Raw genomic sequence first — 23,905 nt, 5'->3', positions numbered from 1 at the left:
CCATGATCTAAAAGCTTGTACACCACCAGCATAACTTAGGCGACAGCAAAGATAAAGAGAAGGATTATAAAGTCGCTGATGAGAAGGCAATAATCAAGACAAAGTGAAAGAGTACTTAGTGCCATACTATTAGAATCAAAGACTGTCAATCACTTAAAGCATGTGAAGCCTGAAGATTACTAAGTGGCTGACAAAGAAGCTACTGTGTTTAAAATTGACAACTGCTCATTGGCACTGAATATGGAATCTGTATAAGTATGTGGGCTATATGCGCAACAAATTAATATGAACAATGAACTTTTTGTATGTCTTATATGCATGAGCACACGTTTATGTAATGTTTGTCTTATTTGTCTCTATTGCATTTGTCTATCTGTAGGTATGTTTGTTTTCGTACACTGTTGGTAATTGAATGTAAATATTTATGTGATCTTTGGTTTATTATTTTGTTATTTTGTCCATAGAATACGTTACATGTAGTCTCTTAGTGTGTAGGGAATTGTTGTCTTCTTATTGTTTGGTCCTTTATGAAAAAGCAATTCTTTTTTACATTTGACGAATATTATGTTAAATAAAGCACATTTTTCTCAATGATGATACAATGAGCATCGACTTGATATATTTTGAATAATTTAGAAGAGGTACATCTGTCACGTTTGAATGTTGTTCTACAGCCACACATGCCATGGAACATGGCTTTTAGCCATGCACTGCACCTACTTTGCCTGCCCCAGAGGCCACAAGGCATAGTCTTCGGAAGGTTCTGAGGAAGAAGGCTAGGGCACATTTTGACCCTCAGCCACTCCGTACACACTGACCGCCAGTCCCCAGTGCTCAGGCAGAACTTTCATTGGCCACGCCCTGCAACCAGCACCCACTAGGAGCAGATCAAGGCATTTGGTTTTGTCCAGCAGGTATAGTGCAATTTCCGTTTTCAAGCAAAGTGTCTAGTCTTCCCACCCTAGCACATGGCCTGTTACCTTGACAGCAGGCGCTGCCACATAAGTTGGCCTTCAGCCAAACTCTGCAGGCATTCTCACTCTCCGAGTAATGAATGGGCATAATCATTATGATCCTTTATTTTAACTAAATAAAAAATACAACTTTTTGGGGCCCACTGGAACGTTCTTCCCCATGACCCGTCTGCATACATCTTTCCGAGTTAAAACTTAATTGCATATAATTTTAGTGCAGATTCATTAAGCAAGGCCAAAATTACTCGCTGTCCAAATAAATACATTTTTATGACGGATACAACGGAAGATTGTATCACGGCCAACCTGTAGTGGAGACAGGGCATGAAAATAGATGCAGTACTCTCTTGTAATACTAAAAAAATCTGGATAGTGGCAGGGTTATTTTATAGAAAGATACATGAATTGCTTCTCACTCTAGGTTTGCTATAAAGAAATAAAAATTACTTTTCTCTAACTTCAGTTTTTTGGTGCTGGTTTCTTTCATTGATTCAAATGCTTGATGTTCCCCACTGTTGGCTGTGAATCCCTGGTAACTTTAAATAGCAGTACACAGTGTTAAAATGGCCACAGGCCCAAAACACGGTTGTTTAATAGCATAGCCCTCACATTTGAAACAACCCAAACTTCAGGCAAGGTGGTGGAAGTCCTGATCTCTCTATCTCCCCTTACAGACCACTATAGCTCAGATTTGTACTATGCATAGTGCACGAGGGAGTCGCTCTGCAGAGTTCTGCTTTAACCTGTACTTGTCTGTTTCAGGTTACATTTTCAACTCTACATTGTACTCCTTCAACTTCAATGAGCCGTAAAATTAGCTTTCAACAAGATGGCTTGTTTTCAGGGGCTTTGTGAAATTTATTTTTCCACATTACTGGTCCAAGGGATGGTTACCTGCTACCAACTGCCACTATGACTGAAAACGATGTTAAAATAATAATGCATATCTAAAATGATGTAAGAACATGATCTAATTAGGGGTAAAAAGCTAAAAGGTTAAGCAATACTGAATGACGCAGTAGAAACAAGAATTAAAAATACCTTGATACCCGCTGGAGCTAAAGACCTGTGACAATGTCTGCAAGGCTTTTCCAATTTTCTGATACTCCTTTGGTAACGCTGAAAAACAAAATAACAGTTCTAAATGCAACCGGAAATAATATTCATAAAGACATGATATTTGCAACAAGATTTGGCTTGCATCACTATGATTTGCTTTGCCCTTTTGAATAAGAGACAGATTTGCAGAATACGTGCTTTATAAAGTTTTTCAAACGTTGAAGCACATGATAAGCACATTTTAACAGTGAACACAAATCACAATCAAGTGTTTCAATACCAAAATGACTGACTGAATTGCTTTCATTTACTGATTGACTTACTCGCTCAAACACAAATTAAAGGCTACTTATTCAAATACACTCAAAAACTCAGTCACTGACACACTAGCGTAGTAGCTCAATGACTGGCTCAAATATACTATTCAATAACTCATTCACACACTAACAGTCACAAGCACACACACACAATGTTGCACAAGTCACTACATCATCATTAACGAGGCTTAGCTCCGGGCTTCAGGTACATACAAGCAAGAGTGGAAGAGCCCTGCGTTGGGTAATTCCAATACTGAGCAACTGAAAAATCAGATGCAAGCATAAAGAAATCTAATTAATAAGGATTTATTTAGCAAACGGACAAGGCACAGCATTATCTGCCCCTCTTTGGGAAGAACTGAAATGTTCTGGTTTAAAGCCACATGCACATAAGTACATTTTATTTAGGGATGAAAGTCCAGGATTCTGTGAGTAATTTTATGCCACACCTACCTTTGTTCTTTTTAGAACAGTTTGTAGGTCCCTCAACCCGCCTTTGGAGTGCCCGGGTTTAGGAGACACACAATTGGTATCCGCATCCTGGGGAGTAGCCCAGCACATGTCCTGTTTTGATGAAGTGATTTTACACTTTGGGTTGCTGTATCTCCCTACCCAGAGGAGCTGCTTTCTGGCCACAACATGTAAAGTAGATCTAGGGACTTTGAACAGGAACGGGCTCCTTCACGTTTAGTTTGTGTGTTTATTGGAAATTTTGCCACTATTATATGTACCAGTGTTTAAATATTTTTTGTAAACATAGGACTGTGTGCACATAAGACAGTTCACTATCACTAGTAGCACAACTATCAATGGAGTTTAACACTTGGTTGATCTAAAGTGTGTGTATGTTTGTGAACATGAACAGTATAGTTTTCAAAGGTAGTGGCTAGTGGTTACTTTATTGTTTTACAGCCAGGCATGCGATTTTGCCATTTGATATCCATTTCCACTGTAAATACGGGAGTGCACAAACTCATTTGACATAAATCCAGGGGTACGAAAAGGCTGCGTATTAGCGCTTTCCTTTTTTCATTATATATAAATAAACTTGAGTCAGTGTTAGTCACTGAAAGTAAGGATTTACCTCAAATTGGTCACCAACAGATACCAGCTCTTATGTATGCTGACGATGCCGTTCTTATGGCACAAACCCCACTAGCTTTGCAGCGTCTTTTGGCAACTTTTGCCAATTACATGGAAGAACTAGGCATTATAGTTAATCACTCTAAAACATACCTAGGAATCCTGTTTGACAATAATGGTACCTGGTCCCAATGTATCAGTTCTAGGAAATTACAATTTATTAAAACCAATATGGCCATAAAAATGTTTTCTAAACGAGTAGGGAGGATCACTCCAAAAGACATGCTGACAATTTATAGTGCTAAATGTGTCTCTGTCGCAATGTATGGGCCTGGCTTATGGGGACAGAAAAAGTGCAATGCATTGCAGATAGCGGAAAATTAATGTTTACAATCACTTTTAATTTTCCATAAATCCACTTCACTATCTGTGTGTCATTCAGAACTGGGGGTTACGCATATTGCTGACTTAATAAGGATACAACCAGTATTATTATGGCACAAAGTCTGGTCTTCAGAATATGCAAGTCTGAACAGGGCGATTATAAAGGATTGTCAAACCTTAAATCATTCATTGCGAATTCCTTTGTTGGAGTACATTAAAAACTTTTTTTACGGACTTGGGCCATCCGGACTATTATGTTACACCAGACATAAAAGGAACACTGACCAGGAAAGAACTTAAAATGGAATGCCTTACCCATTTGGCCGATTTAAGGTGGGCAACAGAAGCACAAGTGTTATGAGGAATCAACTGATGCAGATGACGGACGGCATAGCACCATATTTACAGCACGTTTTGAATCCTAGGCATCGTTTTGTTTTCATTCGCTTAAGACTAGAGACATTCCATTTATTGGTTAGTTTTCCTGTAATGAATGATTGGAGTGCTGTACTGGAGAACTGTCCCTGTGATTCAGTCTCAATACAAAGTACAATACATACAGTTTTATTTTGTAAATTGTATACTAGCCAGAGAAAAACATTTTCAACACCATTTTTAAAATCAAAACAAATACGTCAGTGTCGCCTGGCCTTTTTGTAACTACAAACCCTTTCATCAATCAAAATTTGTAATGGTATTATAGTTTATTTATGCGCAGTATTGAAGGCCAGAAAGGGCTTTTAGACAACTTTGTAGATGTTTTATTAACAGTCTTTGTAATGTGTTGCCGTGTTTTTTATTACCATTAATTGGTGTATACCACTTTTAGATTTTAACTTAAATTAGCTATGTTAATTTATTTTCATTTGTTTATAAGTGCTTTCATGGTTGCCGATAACAACCGAATAAAGTATTTTCTACTACTACTGTAAATAGTTACATATGTTGAGATAATATTAAAGAGTAGTGCTTTACTTCAACGTCCAACTTATTCTGATAATACCATATTTGTTGCAACTCTTATAATCATGTTTGCCGAACTCAAAATTCTCTAAATTTAAGCCTAGTCTTGACTGTTGGTTCACATCTACTTTGATAGTTAATAAGGCTAGGGACACTAACTTTCCGTGGCAGAGCAACACCTGAATTCTCTGCTTTCATAATATTTACAAGTACATGCAACTGCAAGGGCAAGGGCAAGGAAAAAACGTGTATAGCCATAGCAGCAATAAATCATTAAATTAGTCTTACAATGGTTTTTGATAGAATGGAATATGACCACAAAGTCCCAACTTACTGCTTTTGATATATATCTTGCTCAGGTTAACAGATAATTGTAGCCCCTGGAAATTTGGTCTGTTGTTCTGAATGCTAGACATCACTTGTTTTAATGTACTTGCAGTGCACAAATACTAGTCTTTTTTTCTGCTCAGTGAGCAGGCTGACGTTACCCAGAAGCTATTTATGAAGGCTAAGAGTAAGACACAGTATAACACAAAAAATACTGGGCACAGTTCTCTGTTAAATTGTTAACTGTTAAATTGTTAAAATAGTTAACATGCTTCATCATGGGGCGCTCCTTATCCATGTCTGCAGCTCTGACATGAATGATCTAAACCTTAAGATGTATTTAAGGGAGTTCTTGCGGTGATAATGATTGTGCAACCATTAAATCCCTCAATTAGGAAATAAAGGATTGAAAATGACCTAAATGAAAGACAAACTACCTAATGGTTAACATAAAACTTTTTTGTAATTGCCAATTGAGTGGACTAAAAACAAAAGAAATTGGATTGGTTCAACACAAACTGAAGTTTGGTATGTTTCAGTCCCTGTCCAAATACCATAAACGTTTGGGGAATGGGTGGTGTATTCAGGATCAATAACCCTTTAAACATAGTCAGAGTAGACTCTGACTATGATCTCTTAATGGGCCATGTTGTGGTTAGTGGTGAAAGAAAAATGCTGGAATACCGTGATAAAAAGTAGACAAACATGGGCAAAGCAAGTAGGTTTCACCTATGCAAGACCTATTGGTGCTCTCAATGTTATTTAAATATGTTTTAGTAAACAAAGGAGTAAATAAATACAAAACACTATGGCACGGCCGGTGCTAACTGCTCCATAGTGCTATGCTTTTATGTACTTTAGCCGTGTTGTATAGCAACCCGGTCTGCTGTGCTATATGTTTTCAAATAGTGTGGGGGGTGGGATGGTAGGAAACAAGAGGGAGGATCGTGGGAAACAAAGAACGTGTAGCGGGAGTGGTGGGATTATGTTTTAAAAAGACTGGAAGGTGGGAGGAGGGCAGGTTAAAAGGAAAGGACAGCGAGAGAAGGTGGGGGTTGAGGACTGACACCACAGAAGCTTGTCTCTTGTAGCAAACAACACAAGATTAGAGTTGGCACATCACAAATAGAAATATCTCAAAGAAACTATGAACACCTTTCAGTATCGGATTTTAGCTGACATTATAAAAGCAATCCAACACTACAGTGTCCTAGTTCAGAACCGAATATAACATTTTGTTTTACTAGGGATGCGAAGGAGCCTGAGGCCAGTGGACGGTCCTAGTAACCAGAAGCAGTACTTAGTCCAAGCTCCACGGCAGGGACCAAAGACTGAAGCCCAGGAGAAAGCCAGATGAGAGGAGGCGCTTACAATAGGAAGCAAGGAACAAAGAGTGTCAAAGCCAACTAAGGGTAAGTAAAGGTAAATAATAGGCAGGATCTAAGACCTGTTTAAGATTATTTTTCTTTACAAGAGATTTTGCAAGCACAGCCCAAGCGCTGTGCAGGCGAAACCTAAAAAAAGGGGCAAACCAGTTCTTGAAATGGTGAATGAAAAACACTCCTCCTAAGTTAGAATTACCTCATTTTTAAATATTTACACAAACACATTGAAATATAGACTTCTCAAACTGGTAACTGTGAGCACTTGTACCATAAAGCTAACCAGTACACAAGTGTCTCAAAGCTTCCATGCACTTAATTATATATTAAATTATACTCTGAGAAGATAACGCGTAAATTAGGCAACAGAGAAAAGTTTAAGTATCACACTGGCACTTGACTAGTGATCAAAAATTCACAAGTGTAGACATTTTGTGTCAGAGAAAAAGTGTCAAGCATTTAAGCCAAAAAGGAATTGGTTGTTGAGTACCTATTAAGTCAGGTTGCAAGGTCCTGAATGTGTAATAAAGGGTAAGGGAAAATTGTAAGATCAAAGTTATTAAGGAAATTATCCTTGTACAATGAAAGATACAGAAAAATAGATGAATTCACTTACTTTGGATGCAGCTTCCCTGTGTGGTTCTACTACACTCAGCCTACAAAGACCCATCTTGGAGCAGGACTGGAGTGTCATACTGGCATATTTAAAGAAGTCTAAGCAAATGGGAATACTTCATGGAAATGTGGGAAGTGTCATGTGGTGACTTGGTACAAGAACATTATGTGTATGTCATCACAAAAGAGGTAAGGTTTCAGCCACTGCTATTATGGGTAAAGGAATGGAGTAAAAAAGAAATAATTTTCAACCGATTAGTTTTAACTGACGTACTCTGAACTTACTTGAATTTTTTGCTAAACCAGAGGCTCTTTCTACTATTTACTCTAAATCTCTGAAGGCAATTTACAAGTCTAATTGTACTGTTGTGAGCCTACATAATCTATCAGAGAAATCCAGAGTCTCAGACTACAATACGATATGTATTTCTCCTGATACAGTACCATACCTTATTTGGGTTACGAACAGCAACCACAAACTTTTGCTGACAAGGCTGAGGTTGAACACTGCACACTTTGTGGACTTTCCAGTATAAGGTACTTATTTTAAGAATGTATAAAGTACTTATTTTAAGAATATCCTTGTTTGTCCTTATAATTGTACCTCTGTACAAAGCACAACTGTTGGAAATGGCACCTTTTTCAGGGTTATCCCTAAACCTTTGGCCTTCTTCCTCCTATTTTTGACCAATCTGTTTTGCTGGTTTTAGGACTCTGGATACTTTACCATGGCTGACCACTGCTAAAGTGCATGTGTTTCCTGTCTAAATTGTATTGGTGACTGATCTATCCATGGAGTGGCATATCTGATATACTGATGAGTCCCTATTAATGTGCAATCCAGACCTGTAAATCAATTACTACTAGTGGGCCTGCAACACCGAGTGTGCCACACCTGAGTTGCCCTATAAATATGTCTCAGACCTGCCACTGCCCAAACCTTCTTTTACTACATGTAAGTCACCCCTAAAGTAGGCCCAAGGCAGCCCTATGTACATGTACTGGTGTGCTTTACATGCCCTAATAATGAAAATACGGCTAAACTTGTTTTTCCTTATTGCAAGGCCTATCTATATCGTAAGGTAACATGGGGATTGCCTTAAACTATCTTTTAAGTGTAATTCGCCACGGTGAGTAGATAGAGATTTGGAGTTTGGGGTCTCTGAATTGACAATTTAAATACATCTTTTGGTGAAGTTGGTTTCTGAAATGTGAGTTTGAATACAGAACTTTTAGAAAGTGGGCATTTTCTGGCTTAACCATTCTGTGCCTCTGCCTGCCTGTTGAATACATGTCTGTGGCAAAAGGACAGTTTGTGCATTCACTCTAAACAGTCACACAAAGGGAGCCGAGGTGTGCCCTGCAAATCCTGATGGCCCATCACCAGGCTGATGGGTCTTCCTGAGCTAGAGAGATGGGAGGAGCTGACACTTACCTGAACAGAGCTGTGGACAGAACTGTGACTTTCCTCACACAAAGCAGTCCTCAACCCTCTGAGTGTTTCTGGGGCCAGGGCAGGGTAAGGCAGGGTCTTTTGCACTACAAAGACTTATCTTTGAATTTGCCTAGTTCAAAGACAGAAATGGGTATAAGTACTGGACCTCTGACACCAAATAGTTAGAATCCTTCTGGACTGAGGAATTTCTGCCAGGAAGAAGAGCTGGATGCCACTTTTCCTGTTGCTTTGCTGGCCTGCTGCTTTTGTTCTGTCTTGGGAGTGAAAGGACTGGACTTGCTTCCAAAGGTTCTCCAAGGGCTTGGACTGCGCTTGCCTTCAGTTAACAAGTCTCAGAGACTTCATCTGCCTGTGCCTGGGCTCTCCTGCTGAGAGTCCTAAATTGCCAACTCCGGTCCCCGGGCCCTTGGAAATGTAAGCTGGTGACCTGAAGGAGAATATCCACGCATCAACATGCCGCAGCAGCGCCTGTCTCACGGCTGAAGATTTGATGCAGCGCCTGCCCTGCAGCTGGAGAATTGACGCAGCACCGGTCCTGCAGCTGGAAAACCAAAGCAGCAGCTATTTCACTGCAGTCCCATCAACACAGCGCATCTTGATTTTCCATTCATCGTCCTTGGGTGCCAATTTTTCATCGATCCTGCACCACAGTAAGGAAACGAGGATGCGTGTCCGGAAACCGATGCATCGTCTTTCCTGCAAGGAAAGAATCGGCGCATCACCTCCTCTGCCAGTAAGGAACCAGAGCATCGTCTCACCTGCAAGAAAAGAATCGATGCACCACCTCCACTGTGCAGTAAGGAACCAACACATCCTTTTGCTTTCTCATCACCTCACCTCCCCTGTAGCCTGCATCATCTTTGTTTTTGATGCAACCCAGGTACTATGTTCTAAAGAGATATATTCACTGATTCATATAAAGAGATATTTTGACTTGAGTATGTTGGATTTTTGTCATTTTGGTCTTTTCTACTCAGATGAATAGTGACTATTTTTCTTACCAGGTGTGGAGTCCTTTTGTAGTGTTTTCACTGTGTTACTGTGTGTGTAGAAATACTTGACACATTGCCTTTGAGATAAGCCAAACTAATTGTGCCAAGTGAGCAGTGGTATCTTAGCTGTGTGACTCCCTTACCGTGACTAGAGTGAGGGTCCCTCCTTGGACAAGGTGCAAACCACTGCCAGCTAGCGACCCAATTTCTAACAACGATGTACATCGCTTTTGCTAATTTTATTCTGCACTGAGGATATTGTATTTACTGCCAATTTTATGACAAGCTAATTTTAAACAAAGTAGGACTGCCATGGACTGCAATGGTGTTTTTACAATTTCTTTCTTTACCCAGTCTGTGTTTTACATTTGCAAATTATATGTAAAGTGCTATACGTCGGAGGGTAATCTTGCAATGTTGAATTAATTTGGAATGAAATATTCTAACCATGCAATGTTTTAATTGTTTAAATTGTATGTATCTAAATTATCTTGTCTAATGCTTGTTTTTTGATAGCTATGTTTTCTTTCCTATTAGATTGTGCGATTATATCTTTTATGGCCACTTATTTGACTGAATAAAGAATTTCAAGTCAAGTCACCCTCTGCAATTAGTCTACAACCATATCAATCAACAGGGATGATAGACTAGCACAATCACATAATCACATCATCACATCATTGTGTCAGGCAAATTTCTGTAACTGGCTGAAAGCAAGAAGCATGGTGATCAGCTGGGAAAAAAAGATAAAATGTTGAGCACAGTAATTAACAAAATGCAGAGACACTGTTGATTTGGCGATTTATTAAAATTCTCCTGTAGTCCTGTATGTTGTAAATCTTATGTTCTGCTTACAGTATATTTCTAAAAAGCCAATTAAGGGCTTTATAAAAAATCAGGTGTGATATACTTAAAGGTTTTGGGACACAAAACTGACCAAGACCAGGCAGCTAATGCATTTACTTAAAGAGAGCATGCTTTCTTCCTCATCGAGGGAAACAGTGATGTCACATTCCCTAAGTGAGGACAGTGTTGCTAGCAAGGCTTACAGAATTTTAAAAAGCTAATGGCAATGAACATCCAAGTGCACCAGTTAGAGATGGTGATCAGCTTGGAAAAATAAAACAAAGGACAGGAGAACAAGACGTGATGCAGGATATCCAAACCAAGAAAAGGTACGGAAGATTCCAGTTCATCCTCAGAGGAAGCAAGGTATGAATACAGCCTCACAACAGACCACCACTGCCACTATGCACGTTTCAGGCACATGCTCTGGCTTCAAAGATGGTTACCAGTAACAAGAAAAGCAGGAGACAGACGCTGTACAGAGCTGGGCACAGCCTCTCTTAATGGTGCGGCCCAAGGGAGACAAGTTTCTTTGGTGGTGCGGAAAGTGATGAGGCCATGGGAAACAGAAAGAGCACTAGGCACAAAGGTAAGCATAACATAGACCACAAGGTCAGGAACTAGTGGTGTATGTGGAACACAAAAACATGGAATAGGCAGAAGGGGTTTGAAAGGTCGCTGTAACACATTATTTTCTACAATGTCGGCTTTGGTGTCTGAGAGATTCTTTGAGCACATTTTCACTCTCTGTTCACCTCCAAGAAGTCCTTAAACAGGGCAGTACAAATAGGAAATGTTGACACTTCCCTTCCTTCTCATTTGTCATGGTACAAGCACAGCTACTACCAGTACAACTCTGCAGCTGACAGTCTTTCTTAGCTCCAGATCAAGTACACCAACTCTGCAATTAGATCCCGGATCAAGCCTTACGTTATAGAGAAAAACAACCTTGTGTATTCAATAAAACCCTTTTGACACACACTCTTCACATCCCAGCCCTAACTGATGCCTACAAGAATGTTTGAAAGTGTGTTAAGAAGGTAAATAGTATGCCTTTCATTGATGAATTGTGATGTTAAGTCAGTCAGCACATGGCGTGGCCAAGATGGCGGCGAGTGCGGACGCTTGAATCAGAGTTCCGCACGCGGCCTACAATTATCCTGCAATCCCTCTGTCCCCAGGCGATAAAAACCTCCAGACCCGCATGCCTTGTATGCAACAATATCCCGAGACCCTGAAAATTTGACTTGACCGATGCTGCGGCTCGTTCAGGGCCTGGACGGAGACGAGGACGCGGACCCAGCACGGAGCCGAGCGGACCGGCGGTCGCGGCAGCTGATCCCTGTGTGCAGGTACGGAGGGATACCACCACGGTGGGCGGAGGCGGCGGAGTGCTGCGGGTGCACCCCCATAGGTGCCGACCCTTGTGAAGGCGCATGTTATAGGCGCCCAACCTGACGGGTGGTTTAAGACTCCGAGTGGGAAAAACGGTCCGATTGATGGGCGCGCGCCTGGCTGCGCGGCCTGATTGCGATCCAGCTGCGGATGAGGAAGGGGCTGCGGTGCGGGACAGACGAGGACCGGCGTGACTTATTGTTCAGAACTGCTGCCCAATGACACGAACACCTGCGTGCAGAGGAAGGACCGGCGATGTGGGACAGGGGCCTCTGTCCCCACTGGGGTGCGCGGCTGGGCCGTCGGGCCTGAGATGAGGTATGGGGCCCTGCAAAAACGAGGAGCGCTAGCTATTTCTTGCATGATACATACACCGGAGTTCAGCGGGGAACTAAAAAAACACTGTGCCCTTTTGATAGAGTGACTTGGGGGAGCCCCTGTGCCCAGAAATCAAGCAATTTGTGAGTTAACCACCACACCCACCAACGAAATTAGGTTCAATGACACTTCTTAATTTTGTAATGCCCGGGAGCAATGTTGACTCTTTCCTAACATAGAACGCATAGATACGAGCGCTGCAATGCGCAATTGTCAACTGCAAATATCCGGGGCATGTCTCTTGCAGAGCGTATTAAACTCACACACGCCTGCCGCCGGGCAAACAACACTGCCGCTCTCCAGTGCTCGACGGGCTGGGTGCTCCCTGTGTGTGCGCTCTTCATGCTGGATGTTATAAAATTCGCCATACAGATGTAACAGCGCAGCAAGGAAAGACAAAAAAAAAAAAGTTTGGCCTAATTGTGATATATAAAGACCCTCCCCCGAAACCTTGAAATCAAAGCACAACACAAATGTTGGAACCGTAAAATCTGGCCACTTAAACCACAAAGTAACACAGGGAGAGTTCAGGGGATGCACCACGATGGTGAAACCGAAACCGCCAAGGGGCCAACTGGAGGCCAGACTCGGGGACCCGCTACTGATGGAGGGCTCAGATTCACGGCACAAAGTGACTGAAACGCTAGCTGCTCACTCTATACAAATCGACAAGGTACTGCAGGCGATATTAGAAACTAAAACATCCCTTGAAGGAAAGATAGACGTGATGGCAGTGGAAGTCACTATACTGCACACTGAACACCGAAAGCTAGCGGACAGAGTAGCCACAGTCGAATCAACTCTAGAAATATCTCAACCAAATATTGAGGTCATGAAAACCCGAATACAACAACAGGAATCTGAGATAATACAGCTCCAAAGACGAGCGGAGGATGCGGAGGGCCGTTCACGCCGTAATAACATTAGATTCCTGGGATTCCCAGAGCAAATTGAGCTCCCTAACGCAGAGTCATTCCTGGAGCGCTGGCTAAAAGATCACATTCTGAAACAGGAGGCCTCCCCTTTCCTGTCGGTGGAGGGGGCACACCGGATCCCGGGCAGACCCGCACGCCCAGGGGCCCCCCCTCGCCCATTAATAGCCAGGCTATTGAATTACCGTGACAGAGATCAAAAGGGCTTTCGCGCGCTGGGTCCTGTTGAAACTGAAAACGTAAAAGTCACGGCCTACCCGGACTATACAGCGGAGGTCCAACGCAAACGCGCCACTTTCACTAAAGCAAAACAGGTACTACGCGACAAGAACTTTTCATACTCCCTCATGTACCCTGCTAGACTACGCGTAGTGGATGGCGACAAAACCCACGTCTTCCCGTCCTCAGAAGATGCCTGGACTTCGATCTACACCAAGGGCTTAGCAGACCCCACAGATGAACACGGAGCAAAAGGAATGGCTAACACAAAAGAAGCGTAAGAAAAGGAAATCGAAACCCAGAACCGGATCACGTCCCACTGAAAAACAAGCAGCGGACGGGCAAGCCCAAACGCTAAAGGACGTCAATAGGTTCTCGAACATTCGAATACAGCACAACCGCAAATCTTGCACCATGGATTTGGACTCGATGGGGACCCTGCATAGCCCCCCCTCATCCCCTCTGATCTTGTGGCCGGCGTTCACACCGCGCACAGCAGACGACCTTCAAAAATAACACATAAATGCAGCGATCAACCTATTCCGTAAGATATAAACGCTATGTGACCGCGGACTGCGTACTCTCCAGCCTGTATAAGCAGTCCCTGTCAACACCTGGGCAGACCCCTCATCCCGGAATCGATCATCTCCCCCTTAACCTGCCTATGGGTGAAAGATGCGCTGCCCTAACTTGTATCACACCAAGCAAATTGGAATCCCTCCGGAGACCATGTCGTGCCTGAACGGGAGATGGCGTCATCCGATTAGGCCGGACCCCGCGGCCACCTTGGACCATATACTACAGCAGCCCCCTAACCTAGATGGGTTCCCGTATTGACACGAATCGGCTCAAAGCCACTCTTGCACCTGTTGTGCCTGGTTATTCACACTTCTTCCTTTTTCTTCCTTTCTTCCATACTCCTCTCACTCTTAACTCCTCAAGGTATGTGCTAATCACCCTACACTCGAGGGACGGTCCGAATCGGGGGGGGGACGCGGCGAATTCGATCTAAAAACGCGCACCGCTTGCGGTGCGACCACAAAACGTTTCAATGACATACAAGTCTCAAAATATGCGAAGGGAGTACTGATTTGGATCGCTTCAGGGGTCCCTTACGCGGTCCAAAACACATATATAGACACAGATGGCAGATATGTCTGCCTCAGTGGAGAGCTGGATGGTAGACAATTAACCATAGCTGGTATATATGCTCCAAATTCGGGACAAGGGGAATTCCTGCGGGCCACATCTGCACAGATTTCACAAGACCCGTCCATACCAATTATCTGGGGTGGTGATTTTAACAGTGTAATGGACATCTTTATGGACCGATCACACCCGCCAATGGCAAGCGCCCCTAGTAGGCGGGTATCTGAGATGCTAAGGTCCTGGATAACAGAACGGAGGCTACATGATGCATGGAGAAGTCTTCATCCCATTGACAAAGAATACTCCTTTTATTCACCGGTACACAACCTCCACACACAGATTGATTTACTTTTATGCTCGGCCACGATAACACACTTAATACACAGCGCCAATTATTTGGCCAAAACCCTATCAGATCATTGCCCTCTAATCGCCACACTGAGATGGGGCACTCAGCTATCACGAACACCTACTTGGCGCTTACAACCCACCTTGCTGTGCGACCCGCCCTTCCGGGAACAACTAGCTGACACCATAGCGTCCTACTTCACAATCAATAACCAAACAGCCACAACACGCGCAATCGAGTGGGACGGACACAAGGTGGTAATTAGGGGCATGTGTATCGGGGCTGCAGGAGGTATTCGACGCACTTTACTCTCAGAGCTACATGATACTGAGGAGAAATTACGTAAGGCGGAATGTGAAGCGGATTCAAACAGTACTGCTAACAATATCACAATCACACTCAAAAAGCAAAGGGGTGACATTGAAACCCGTTTACGAAAATTTGACTATCGACACTACACAGCGCGACTACACGCAGAGGGTGATCGATCAAGCTGCATGTTGGCCTGGTTAGCGAAAGGGACTCAGCGGCATACTCCTATAAACGCCATTCGTCTAGATACTGGTGTGATTGTGAATACACAATCAGAAATAAATGACGCATTCAGGCAGTATTATGCAAGGTTATATCAGGCAGAACCTCCCCCACTTGCAACACAATTAAAAGATTTTTTCAGGACCTCCCATGTAAATCACCTAACGACAGCACAAGCACTAGAGCTAGACAAACCCATAGAAAGTGACGAAATAAAGCAAGCATTACAACAACTAGCCCACAATAAAGCCCCAGGGGAGACGGACTACCGATTGAGTACTACCAGATTTTCTCATCACAAACGCTCACTCCGTATCTGACTATGTTACAGGAGGCATATGAAACAGGTCGTCTCTCAGATTCAACGTGAAGCAACGATTTTAGTCCTCCATAAAAAGGGACGTGACCCACAAGACGTGCGCTCTTACCGACCCCTGTCACTATTAAACACGGACTGTAAAATATTGGGTAAGGTACTGTCGAACCGACTTCTCCCAATAATCTCCTCCCTGATACACCCAGATCAATCCGGATTCATACCTAGATGCAGCACTTCTATTAACATCAGGAACCTATTGCGTTTGATAGCTGAAACTCTTGACACAGACTACTCCAGAGTGGCGGTCTCACTAGATGTCGAAAAAGCTTTTGACACATTGGGTTGGCCATACTTGATGGCAACTCTGCAGCTAATGGGATTTGGCAAAGCGTTCTTACGTTGGATATCTATCCTATACTCAGACCCCATAGCACGAGTTAAAACTGGCACCATCACCTCGGAAAAATTCAAGATCGGTAGAGGCACACGCCAGGGATGCCCCCTATCACCACTTTTGTTCGCATTAGCCATTGAACCCCTCTCGGCTAAATTGCGCAATGAAGCCACGAGATGGGGCATACCGGATGGCACGGAACACCGCATAGTCTCCTTATAAGCAGACGATGCATTAATATACCTATGTAACTACTCCGAATCCCTGCCAAACCTGCTACAATTATTGAATTATTTTGGAGACATATCCGGCTTGCGCGTCAATTGGGCTAAATCATGTCTATTCCCCATGAGCTGACTACCCGACACACAGATCCACATATCCGCCGAGCATAACTTACAATGGACTTATAGCACTTTTAAATATCTAGGTGTGCACATATATCATGATGAATCTGACCTTAAGGAGGGCAACTTAGACCAGATGATTAGATCAATAAAAGGATTGTTGCCCTTCTGGTGTGCACTACCACTATCACCTATGGGCAGAGTGGTATTAATCAAAATGATTATACTTCCTCGGCTACTATATTTTTTCGCTGCCCTACCATTATGGCTCCCCAGCACTTTTTTTGCACAGCTGAACAAGCTATTGATAGATTTGATATGGAGCACCGGACGCAGTCGTGTGGCCTTGGCAAAGATCTGTCTACCACTGGACAGAGGCGGGATGGGAGTACCACAATTCAAACTTTATTACGCAGCAGCTCAGCTGCACTGGATCCTAATTTGGCTACAAGACCCCACTCATTCTGAAAGCCACACTGTGGGCGTACAACTGGGTGGCTTAAATACACTGGAATGGCTTATAGGACACGTGGCCCTTCCGCGTCTTGGTAATATCCTGATAAACGTGGCTGACCGGGTGTGGCGTCGCTACGTGAACAGGGGGTCTGGAAAACCACCATACTCGCCCAAGATCCCATTACTCGCCATCCCAGGTATACACAAACTACATGGCCGTGCGTGCCTTATTGATTGGGCCACCAAAGGTCTCCAGTTAGTGGGAGAATTATTCGCAGAGGGACAATTTATCTACTATGAAGCAATTGCGACAACGTATACTCTGGGACAGGGCGGTTTCATTATGTACGGCGCACTGCAATCTTTAATATGTAACGCTTGGGGGCACGGCAGCAGGGAACCACAGTCATCACCTATTCTACCCGAATTGCTCTTAGACACCGGCACACAAACACGTATCTCATGGATCCACAACACACTACGGGCCAATCCATAAGTACAGTTACAAGCCATGAATAAATGGGAAAAAGCACTACACACACCATTTACAACACCAATATGGTCCATGGCTCTCACAACCACGCGTGAGGTATCGCGCAATGCCCGTTTCAGATACACCCAACTCAACTACCTACATCAGACATACCCGACTCCACACCGCATCCACCGCATGTACCCCCAAGCCAGTCCTGATTGCCCAAGATGTGGTAACTCGGAAGCAGATTTCTTACATATGACATGGAACTGCCCACCACTATTCCGCGTATGGCAAGACATCACACAACAAACCGCAACATGGCTGGGAATACCTCTAGCACCTACCCCTGAGTCCTGCCTATTGGGCATCCGACACAGACGTAGCAAAGATAAACAAAAACTTAGATGCGCAGATCTCGCATTTGTTATCCTCAAACGACTCATCGCCACGCAGTGGAAATCACCTAGCGCCCCAGACTCCTGCCACTGGATAACTGACTTACAGCGATGGGCCAACGCAGAAATACAGGTATTACATACATTACGCGACATTGGGGTGGTAATCAAGGGTGCTGACATATGGGATTCCTTTGCAGATCAACTACAGGAAAAAGACGATACACGTCCTCCCTAGTCTACTGGAGTAATAATCACCCGAGACATTACAACCGACACATTTCGCACGCGCAACCACTCAGATATGAACCTTAACTTGAACGCAGATGATAAGTATACAAACACATGCCCTAGATATACCGCTGCAAAGCTACACCCACAGGGGTACACTCCTCCTATGACAAACATACCCTGCTAGAAATTAATAACTCATATCCTGTTCGCCTCTTATGTGTGCCCCCTCCACGGTAGCCTTGCCCCCTCCACCGGATCACCAAACATTAGACCCGCGGTCATTCACCAAGTAAACTATAATCTTCATATCCCCACTATCTAATCTCATTTCCTATTCTGCTCCTATCTCTTTTAAGTATCTTAGTTGTATTGGTTAAATGGATGCGTTTTTGTTTACGTCATAAATGCAATAAACAGATTAAAAAAATAAAATTAAAAAATTAAAAAGTCGGCACATACCATTGTCGCGTAGGCTCTCATTATTCCAAGGAGACTACTGGATTTGAGCAGCAGAATCGCCTGCGGTGTGGGGGACTGAGTCTAATCCACTAAAGGTGACACTTGTCGGCCCAATCAGGGTTTTTTGAACAGGCTAACTAGCAGTGCCTCCTCTCTCCCCAAGAGCAGGGATGATTGGCCAGCTGAGCGCATGACAATTGACTCATCAGGGAAATCGTGGTCACTCAGATCGCATCTGTTTCTCTCAGTTACATTAGTCTCACATATACAAGGACACACAGAGGCAGTATATGTTTCAATAAGGTTTTAATGATACAACTGCATCTTAGATAATAAAGCATGCACTGCAATAACCAGGATGATTAAGCATAACAGGATTACAATTGTGACGAGGAGTGTAAAGCATAAAAATAAACCTAACATATTGTCACTAGAATCATTACTATAATTCCTACCTAGGCTATATTAGAGCACAGCATGTTAAGCTCTAGTTCTGCCCTTCAGGTTCCCCTGGGAAGACATAATCCCTCATACCTGAGCAAGAGGTCTCAATTCTGCATAAGCAGCTGTAGCAAAGCATTCAGCAATCAGCATACAGTCATGGTCATCTGGCTGTAATGTCCCTCTAATGTGTATGGGATAGAGAAGTGTTTTTATACCTACGTAGGGATGCGCATGTTTCCATGAATACCAGAGACAATGCGTTACCACGTTTACCGGTAACCTATCTTGCTGCAGCCCTGAGAGAAGCACATAGTGAAAGAAATGTCTTATTTCAGAACGCAGTGCGGGCCTAGGCAAAGAACAGCTGGATAGAGAAAAATAAAACAAGACCACAAACGTTGCTATTGTTAAAATAATAAACACAGCTGAATAAAATATATCTAGGTTAAAGTGCACAGTGGCAGGCCTAGTGTACTAAAATAACGTGCATGGAGCTATAACTAAAATGGCAACACAACAGCCATACACATGCACAAAGTGTAGTCAGATGTGCAGCCAGTCACATTATTGAGAAATGCACAACAGTCAACAGAGTGTAGGACAGAGCAATACAAAAGAAAGGGGGAAGCATGCAGATACATGAAGGAAATCATCATCCAAATGTAACCCACTAACCGACTCCCCACAAAAACATATCCACACAGAATAAGCGCTCTCAGACACTTAATGAGTATAACAAATCACAGACCATCATTCTATTACTACACATCAATGCAGTGTTAACACCCCCCATACAAGCGCCTCTGCTCTTCCAGCAAAATATGTCCCATTGACCTAAAAATTACCAAAGTACAACTGCAGAGCTTACAGACCATACTACAAATGAGCCAGAAACAAATCCATAACACTCCAAAGAATGCTACAATTCTCATCTGTACGTCAACTGCACACTCAGGCAGTTCAGTTTTCTAATGCAAATATCCGTTCAAAAACCCAGGTCATTCAAATACCCTTCTGTGTGCCATTCTAATGATCACAAATGCTTAGTTCAAATATGTAGGTCGACCATACATATAATTTATTCTACTAATTGATACACCTCCTTGTACAAATGGACCATAAACCTTAAATGTGCACTCTATTACATACACATCATAACAATATTCAACTATGCACATTTTCTATTCTCCACAAACCTACTGGAAACAAAATGTAACAAGATTATCAAGTATGATCTCTCTTGAGATATCATCTAAATTATCCTTGTGGAATGCAATCAAAATCCTTATGTTAAAACTCTGAATTTATCAGGCTAATGATGGCTGGGCTTGCTTGTTCAAGTGGTGGTCTTCAACAGGTCAGGGCCTCACTTTTCTGTGCAGCACAGCAAACAGCTTCCCAATAACAACACACATTCTTAGAGGTTTAATGTATACAGTTTAAATTTTTATGCAAGCATGAAGAGTTGTGGAGCCAGTGTCAAGGCTCTTGTCCCTGTTTTGATATTCGTGTGAAGGGCCACCTTTTACAACTTACCCTTCCCTCCAGACTCCAGGTTTCTACTTAATAAGTCAGTCCCTAGTTCTGGGCTACGCTGAGCAGAAACAAACTCAAGTAGTAAATACTGCAAAGTCTGCAGTAATTTATTACAGGTTGTCCATAATTGTATCAGGTTTTGCGTGGCAAAATCCAAACTAGCGGCAGCGGGCCCAAAAACAACCACACCTCTCCCAAGTTCCTAAATGCTTAAATACATCAATTGATTACTTATTCATATGCACTCACTAGTGGCACCTGCTGCCAAGGTGCAATCCTTTAAAAACAAGGACATAACATATAATCCAAGTAGAGGTGCATCACACACGATTAAACAAACAAAAAAATCCCCAATCCAATTCACATAGGTAGTTTCAGTCCATCAATTTATTTTCTTGTAAAATGCTTGATACATTCACCACGAAGGCAGCCAACTAGTTTCGTCCAAAAGTGGACTTCTTCAGGGCATAATCCATGTAAAGTTCATATTCTTTACTCAAATCCTCCAACACAATTTGCACTAAATATGCCTCACACAGCCAACCAGTACTATATACCAAAATTCTCACTGGGTACCCAGAGTTCCATCAATCCACCACAATGTATGACCAATTGCTTCAACATTGTGCAAACTCTTTCAATGGCAATAGGGAACCATTCCACCCAGTGTGGGCAGTTCAATTGGCACCAAGACCTGCAAAATACCAACCATCCCCCTCCGTATCCACACAGAGGGGAACTGTAAAAAAGATTTATTTACCCTCAGTGTGGATACGGAGGGGGGTGGTTGTTATTTTGTGGCTGTTGAAGTGACTAGTCGTTTCTGAAGAAGCCCAGTTTTGGACAAAACGCATTGGCTGTCTTTGTGGTGAATGTATCAAGCCTTTTAGAAGAAAAACAATTGATAGATTGAAACTACTTATGTGAATTGCAGTGGGGATTTTTTTGTTAGTTTAATTGTGTGTGGTGCACATCTACTTGGGTTTTACATGGGAAAATGTAGCCTCCTTTCTTCTTGCAAGCATGGTACTCACTCACTCACTTGCAAGCTGTCTCCCATTCAGAGATCTCTTGAGATTAGATTACTCAGGAACTCAGAGAAGGATGTAGTCTGTGGAGGTGTGACTCACCTCAAAGGAGTTCTAAGCAGAAATCAACTAAGCCATCAAACACCTCAAAGCAAAAACATGAAGATCTTGGTTTCCTAAAATGCACCAAGAGAGGGAGAAGTGAATTGTCTCAGTGTCCAGAACTGTGTAATGACTGGCAGGAACCCCTGTGCCCAAGTGAGGAGTTTGACAGATTTTCAGGAACAAAGGATTCTTTCTTAAATGAACTACGGGTCCTTGGTGGTGAACACCCTCTCCCTGGGTGTTAAGAACTGAATTTAAGCAACCAGACATCACATAGCAGGGAAAAGTAATTGCTTTCAGTCCTCTTGGAATTAATTTGACCAATGATGGTGACCACCACCTAGGCTCAGGAGACCAGCCCTTGGATAGGATGCCTCATTTTCTCTCTGACTAAAGAACTGCTGGGTACCACACCTGGTTTTATAGACCCTGTACTCACCTCATGAGGTCTTCTTATTCATGAATTATGAAAACCCTACAATATTATCTTCCCTTACACTGTATGCAGACCAAGTGGTCTTTCAGAAATCTGATACAAGTGGTAGCACAGAGTAGAGATATGCACTAGATGAGTGTTGCTTATACAAAATAAACTAATGTAATAAAATGTTGCAAACTGCTGATGGCAACTCGTAGTTTTAAACAATATAGAATAGCTGAGTGTGAGAGAACAAAGATCCAGAGTGATTGTCAGAGTAAAGGGAACTACCAAGAGTATGCGCCTGAAGTACACGTTACTTACCTTTGGTAACAAAATATCTGGTAGAGACATACTCTAGTTGCAGATTTCTCACCTTGGAATTTCCCCCAGACGTCAGACTGGATCCGGAGATTTTTCTTCTAGCAACACCCTTGTGCGTCGGTAGGTGGCGTTGGTCGACTCTGAGGGTGACGTTGGCGTCGTAGTCGCAGTGAAGACATCAGGAGTAGTACATAGAGGCTGCCTTCACACAGTGACGTCAGTTTCTTTTAACGACTTTCCACACCAAAGCGCAGAGCCGCTAAGAACACTGAGATTTGGGCCAGAGTTAAGGACCTGAAGGCGGAATCCCTGTCCCTAGAAATCAGTTCACAAGCGGGGAGGATAGGTAGGTCGGTAAGGCATCTGCAACGAGAATATGTCTCTACCAGATATTTTGTTACCAAAGGTAAGTAACTTGTACATCTGATAGAGACTTCTAGTTGCAGATTCCTTACCTTAGAACAGATACCCAAGCGTTGCCATCCTTGGTGCTGGGCTGCGTACCAAGATCATACTGGGAAGTCCTGCAAGACCGAACAACCAAAGTAGCCGTCCCGACGGACCTGACTGTCCAGGCAGTAGTGTTTAGGAAACGTGTGCAGGGAGGCCCACATAGCTGCCTGGCAGATATCCAGGACAGGAACTCCGCGTGCTAACACAGTGGAAGCAGCGGTTGCTCTGGTGGAATGAGCACACAAGCCCTCAGGGGGTTGCTTCTTGGCCAAAGCATAGCACAGTTTGATGCAAAGAAGTACCCATTGAGAGATGGTACATTTTTGCACTGCCTTCCCTTTTTTCGCACCCACATACCTGACAAAGAGTTGATCATCCACCTGGAAATCTTTAGTACGATTAAGATAGAACGCCAACGCTCTTTTTGGGTCCAGACGGTGGAGTCTCTCTTCCTCATGACAAAGATGTGGGGGCATGCAAAAAGTAAGCAGGGTGATGGACTGGCCTACATGAAAAGGCGTAACCACCTTTGGAAGGAAGGGAGCCTTAGTGCGCAACACCACTTTGTCAGGGTGCACAGACAAGTATGGCTCACCCTGCGAGCAGAGGTGATGGCAAAAAGAAAGACAGTTTTGAAGGTGAGGAGCCGTAAGGGACAATTGTGCATCAGCTCAAAGGCAGTACACATTAAATAAGTAAAGACAAGATTGAGGTCCCACTGAAACACGATAAATGAAGTGGGTGAGGCCTTTTAGGAATCTACTCATAATAGGAGATTTAAAAAGTGAGGGCTGTTCAGGTAACCCAAGGACGGCCGAAATGGCAGATAAATACCACCCTTTAAGGGTGCCCAAAGCAGAGCCCTGCTGGGCCAAAGAAAGAATGAACAAAAGAACCTCAGATAGAAGGGCACAGAGGGGATCAAAAGATTTCTTGGTACGCCATGCCACAAATTTATTCCAACGACAGGCGTATACAGTTTTTGTGGATAACATCGCAGACTTTGGGTGGAAGATCAAAAGTCGTCAACTGTGGCCGCTCAATCTCCACGCAAGAAGGCGTAGGTTGGACAGGTTCGGGTGAAGACCCGTCCCCTGTTGCTGCGACAGAAGATCACCAAAGAGGCAGTCTGAGTGGAGGATCGATGGAAATGCTCAATAG

General features: G+C 43.2%; 1 protein-coding gene across 2 annotated transcripts in view; it reads right to left on the bottom strand.

Moving 5' to 3' along the window:
* SNX9 (sorting nexin 9) overlaps positions 1-23,905 on the bottom strand; it is an 844,750-nt gene that overhangs the window by 268,934 nt on the left and 551,911 nt on the right. For both annotated transcript variants that reach the window (XM_069235304.1, XM_069235305.1), the window contains one exon: positions 2,016-2,093. In XM_069235304.1, coding sequence (XP_069091405.1) covers positions 2,016-2,093 — 78 coding nt within the window. The remainder of the gene's footprint in view (positions 1-2,015; positions 2,094-23,905) is intronic.

This window comes from Pleurodeles waltl, chromosome 5 (genome assembly GCF_031143425.1).
Source record: "Pleurodeles waltl isolate 20211129_DDA chromosome 5, aPleWal1.hap1.20221129, whole genome shotgun sequence".
Lineage (NCBI taxonomy): Eukaryota > Metazoa > Chordata > Amphibia > Caudata > Salamandridae > Pleurodeles > Pleurodeles waltl.
The sequence above is the reverse complement of the archived record's forward strand: the minus strand, read 5'-3'. Positions and strand labels throughout refer to the sequence as shown.